This window comes from Pteropus vampyrus, unplaced genomic scaffold (assembly GCF_000151845.1).
Source record: "Pteropus vampyrus isolate Shadow unplaced genomic scaffold, Pvam_2.0 Scaffold218, whole genome shotgun sequence".
In the NCBI taxonomy this organism is placed as follows: Eukaryota; Metazoa; Chordata; class Mammalia; order Chiroptera; family Pteropodidae; genus Pteropus; species Pteropus vampyrus.
This window is the reverse complement of record NW_011888999.1, coordinates 1904735-1910019: the sequence shown is the minus strand read 5'-3', so window position 1 is coordinate 1910019 and position 5285 is coordinate 1904735. Positions and strand designations below refer to the sequence as shown.

Here is a 5285-nt window from a genome sequence, read left to right as displayed (position 1 = left end):
ACGCTAAGAGCATGGAAAAATTTCTTCATTCATTCAGTCAGTCATTCATTCATGTATTTAATAATCACCACATACATTCTGAATACTTATCGTGTGTCAAGTACCATTCTAGGCTCCAAAGATACAAAGATAAATAAGACTTGATCTTGCTGTCAAACGTAGCTTGTTGAAAAAGAAAGTTAACTAAAATAATATTACAGTCGATCTTGATAAATCCTATAAATGGATCATTTTATGGACACATAGAAGGGGAGTCTAACTTAATTCTGTTTGAGCCTCCATTTCTTCATTTGAACAATGAGGAGACTACTACTACTACTACTGCTACTGCTGCTGCTACTACTACTACTACTACTACTACTACTACTGCTGCTACTACTTTCCCTCCAGAGTTGTTTTGAGGATTAAGTATGACAATAGATGTGAAAGAAAGCAGTTCACAAAGAACGAATATATATCCCTAATTTCTGTGACTTCTCAACTGAGTTTTTTCAAGAATAATGAGAGGTGGTATGGCATAGAGGTAAAGAGCAGGGGCTCTGAAGCCAGACTGCTTGAATTTAAACTGCTTACTAGCTGTATGACCTTGAAAAATTTATTTAACCTCTTTGTGCCTCATTTTTTCACTAGATTCTTCTGTTTTGCTTTCCCAGGCCTGCACAGAAATGGTCATGCCCTTTTGTACAAACGGTATCGATGACATGTTTGAACCTCACTCATGGGACTTGGAAGAATTTTCTGATTATTGTTTTAGACAGTGGGGTGTGAGACCAAGGCCCTCCTGGATCACTACACTGTATGGAGGCAAAAACATCAGTTCCCATACAAACATCATTTTCAGGTGAGTTTTTGCTGGTTCAAAAAAAAACTTTGGTTGATGGAAACATTTGTAGAATAGCTGAGAAAATAGAACCAGGAAAATGCTGGATGATAAAACAATCTAGACTACAACAGTGGTATCCATCAGGTTTTCCTACTCCTTGAAAGACAGAATGCTGAAAAGAGATATAATTTTACACTCTATTACAATGTGCCCAAAGTCTTAAAAAGAACATAGCAACAAGATTAAAATATTTTTTTAAAAAGCTCCTCAGCACAAAATGAAGCATCATCTGTTGTTCTCAATTCGTCTTACTGTTGTTCCTGTTGTTATTAATGGTAATAAAAAAAATTCAGTATTTATTCAACAAACTCATTTGAAGTACCCAGGCTGTACTGTTCTAGGCACTTAAATTACTTAAAATTGAATCCTTACAACAACCCTGTGAAATAGTTTTTATCGTCTCTTCTTTACTGAGGAAGAAAGTGAAGGTCACTGTTTTCAGTCACTTGCCAAAGTTCATCCAGCTTTGTTTTAGTTACTAAGTGAAAAGCCAGATTTTAGCCTTGGCCTGTTTGATTACAAAACTTGTGTTTGTCCCTCTGCATTACACTGCTCCTATAGTGACATATTTGGTATTGGTTCACATCAGAGTTATTTGAGTAGCTTTTATGTGTATATGATTGTGATTTTAAAATTTCCATGTTTTGTCTTGTATATTCAGTTGTCAGCTATTAACAATAGCAACTAGTTAATCAAAAAATTTCCCCAAAACTATATGGAAAGAATAAAGAGATATCCATACATACCTCTTAACCTGGAGCTATTGTTTAAATTGTAAATGTCATTGTTTTACAAGCTCTTCTACATAAGCGTCAAATTTGGCCTTTGTGATATGCTCAATAGGTTTTAGGAGTGAGGAGTGTTGTTTGAACTGAATGATCACTGTCTGGGTTTAGGCCTATAGCACTGTCTACTTTGCAGTCTTTCTTATTGGGTTCATGCTGTTTTCTCACCCAGCAGGGTACCTACCCAAAATAAAAGGTGAAACACTTTAATGGAAAATTTAAAGATTCTTTTTGTTCAGTTTCCTTAAATTGTGTTCCTTGTTCTCAGTAAGATTCTTCAAAACTATACCCTTCAGCTCAGTTTTATAAAAGTGACAGTTGAACAAATAAATCTATTTAGGGCTTTAAAGGAAACGTGCCAAATTTGAAATCAGGGAAACGTGAAAGGACTGAGAGGGCTGAAAAAAGCTTAAATACAAGCCATGGTCTCCAGGCTCACCTTTGTTCCTCAGAGGAGGAAATACTTTGTCAATTTCTTATTTTTTCTTTAGGAGCTTATCCTCATGTAGTATTTTTATGGATTTCTCTAACACGCTGACACTTTAAGCTCATCCTTCCTACCTTTGACCTTATAAAGTTGCAGTTCAAATTGAATTAGAAAGTGGAGTCTTTAAATCCTAATATGAAAGTTTTAACACATGAGTTTTGATAAAATACATTGTCTTTTTTTATTGGGTCCAACCATTACAGATAAGTATTTTAGTTATCCATTTATCCTCTTATATTATTTTCCTCTGGCCATCAAAATAACAATCATCATCATTGTCATTACTGGGAGGGGTACATATTTTGTGAGAAAAATTGAGGAATAGAACTGAAACCCATAGATGGAAATTACAGCTTAGTGTTAAAAACTTTTAGTTCAGTATAAGAACTTTCTAACAGAGCTGTGCAAAGGTAGTATGAGCTCTTAAATAAAATTACTTAAGCTCTTTGATCCTCAGTTTTCTCTTCTGTAAAATGAGAATAATTTACCACTCACCCTATAAAGTTGTTATGATGCTTAAAAGAGTTAACCCAATTAGGTACTTGTCCTAGAACTGGCAAATATACATGCTTAAAAAATATTTGTTGAATAAATGAATGGAAGTATACTCTCTATTTTGTGTTGAAGCCACAGAGAACTGTTTATTTGTCCCTGAATGTCCTTTCTCTCTTTTTTGCCTTTTCTTAAGACTCAGGCATCCTCCAAGAAACTTTCTCTGACTCCTCCAGAGAGTTAGGTTCCCCCATCCCATTAGCTTCCCTAGGGCCTGTGGCTGTCACTGGCACTGACTGGAAATTGCTTGCGTTTCTGTCTGCTCCATAGATTGTTAACTTCTTAATGATGAGACCGTGTTAATCATCTCTGTGGCTTTAGCACCTGCTGTAATGACTGGCACATAATGGATGGCTAATAAATGAGTGTGTCGATAAGGATGATGAATGAAATACAAAGCTCAGGAAGGCTTTAGAGGCAGGTGAAGTTTAAAGGCAGGATTATGTGAAGATGTTAGTTATTTTTCTGCAGTGGCAAGTCTACTTTTAAAAAGATATCTTTTTCCGTATGCTGCTAGGTGTGAAAAATCCAATGTAAAAAATTTTAAGTTATTTAGAAATTCAAAATTCTCCTGCTTTTCCGAAGAAAGCACATTTCCAAAGTAAAGGAGTGGCCTCAGGTGTCTCTGTTTTATATACTTTGGTGACTACCAGCTAGAAAACATTTCTGGCTGATGAGTAAGAAAATGTCTAAGAACCATGTGAAAATATCTTTATGTTCATGCTTCTCTCCTTCGGTTGCCTCACACAAATCCAAGTGTGACTGCTTTTCTGATTGGAAAATTCAGTCTGTAATTGTTGGATTTGAGATTTGCCAGTTAAGAGCTTGGGCTTTGAAGTCATGGAGACCTGGGTGCTGTTCTGCTTCTTCACCAAGTTAGCTGCATGGCCTCAGGCAGATTGCCAGTTTATATAAGTTAGAAATAATGACTGTCCAACAGTTATTTCAGGAAGTAGATAGACTATTATGGAAGTGAGCACTGTGAAGGCAGAGATTTTGTCTGTTCACTGCTGAATCCCCTGTGCCCAGTCAGTGCCTGGCATGTAGTGGGCACTTAGTAAACATTTGTTGAATGAATGAGGACTTAATAAATGGTAGCTATTAATAGTTCCATTTCAGCTGTTTTTTGTTTTTGTTTTTGTTTTTGTTTTTTAATTCCACAGTGGTTTTGTTGGAATGATTATTTTTTTTTCCTCAACCCCAGTTTTGGGGTAAGAAATTATCTTACCGTAAATGGTCATTCTCAGTTATTTAAATATAACTCCAAAAGGGAATTCCTGAGAAGCTGGTTAGTTTAACATCATTGCCAGCAATTAAGTGAGGCTCACTGTTGGGATTTTTATCCAGGCATCTAGATACTTTCATGAAAGCCATTATTATGGCTTTTTGCTTGTTTGTTTGTTTGTTTGTAAATTTCCTAGTGACTGGTTTAGCTTTCACATGTCTAGGACCAAGAAATTCAAGTCCATGTGCATCTTAGGTCTCTCAGCAACTCCAAACACTGTTGCTAAGTCACTAGGCTGATTCAGATGACCTTTTAAATCAAATGCAGTTTGCTTATTATGTGGCTGTTAGGATGGCTTTTTTGTTTTGCAAATAATGGTGAGTTTCCTATCTGGGTAGGTCCTGTCAAATTGGAATAATGATAAAGGCTATCTGTTTACCTAAGAGAATCTAACCCCTTGTATAGTTTACTTTAAAAATTTATCTGGTAGTTGAAAACTAAGGATTATAATTTGTATTGTGAGTTTTCTCTTTTGTTTTTAATAAAACCAAAAAAGTACATTATTTTTTCAAGAATAATGTTAAGTTGTAACCGATTTTTTTTTTTTTAAAGAAAAATGTGAGACTCTGGTGGGAATTTAAACTTGTGTTTCAAATATACATATATTTAATGTACCTAAATGTATATTTTCTCATTTAATTTGTACATTTGCCTAGAAAAAATGATTACATTAGTTTTCTGACCTCATTTTTATGAGAAATGCTTTCACATCCCTTTTCATGATTCATTTACTTCTCAGAAGTATTAACATGTTTACAGAATATGATAGTTATAAATATTTTATAGTTTATACCTTACTTCTACATATATTATGTAACTCGGACTTCACAATATATTTGTGAGAGAGGGGCATTATCTTTAAAAATTTTGAGGAGATAGTAAATGTGGGAATTGAGGGTCAGAGAGGTCAGGTGACTTACCCAAAGTCACGTGGCTAGTAAGGGTATAAAACTTAGATCTGCTTAGTTCTTGTCACTATTATACACATTTGAAGTCAGTTTCTATATATTTAAATTAATCATTTATATCAACTCCTTCTCATGTAAAAAGTACTGAAGCGATTTACATGTTCTTAAACTTGTGTACATGTATTTAATAGATCTCTTTTAGGTAAAGCATCTGATATAAGGCCAAAGACAACTAGATATTTACATTCTTTTTTTCACTCATTCAGTAAATATTTATGTGGCTCCTACCATGTGCCAGGTACTGAAGTTATGGTAATAAACAAAACAGACAAAAATCCCTGCCCTTGGGGAGTTCTAGTTTGAGAGAACATAATAAACAAGATAA

General features: G+C 34.7%; 1 protein-coding gene across 6 annotated transcripts in view; it reads left to right on the top strand.

Annotated features, from left to right (window-relative positions):
• PRCP (prolylcarboxypeptidase) overlaps positions 1-5285 on the top strand; it is a 58647-nt gene that overhangs the window by 45814 nt on the left and 7548 nt on the right. For all 6 annotated transcript variants that reach the window (XM_011373124.2, XM_011373122.2, XM_011373121.2 and 3 more), the window contains exon 9: positions 654-841. In XM_011373124.2, coding sequence (XP_011371426.1) covers positions 654-841 — 188 coding nt within the window. The remainder of the gene's footprint in view (positions 1-653; positions 842-5285) is intronic.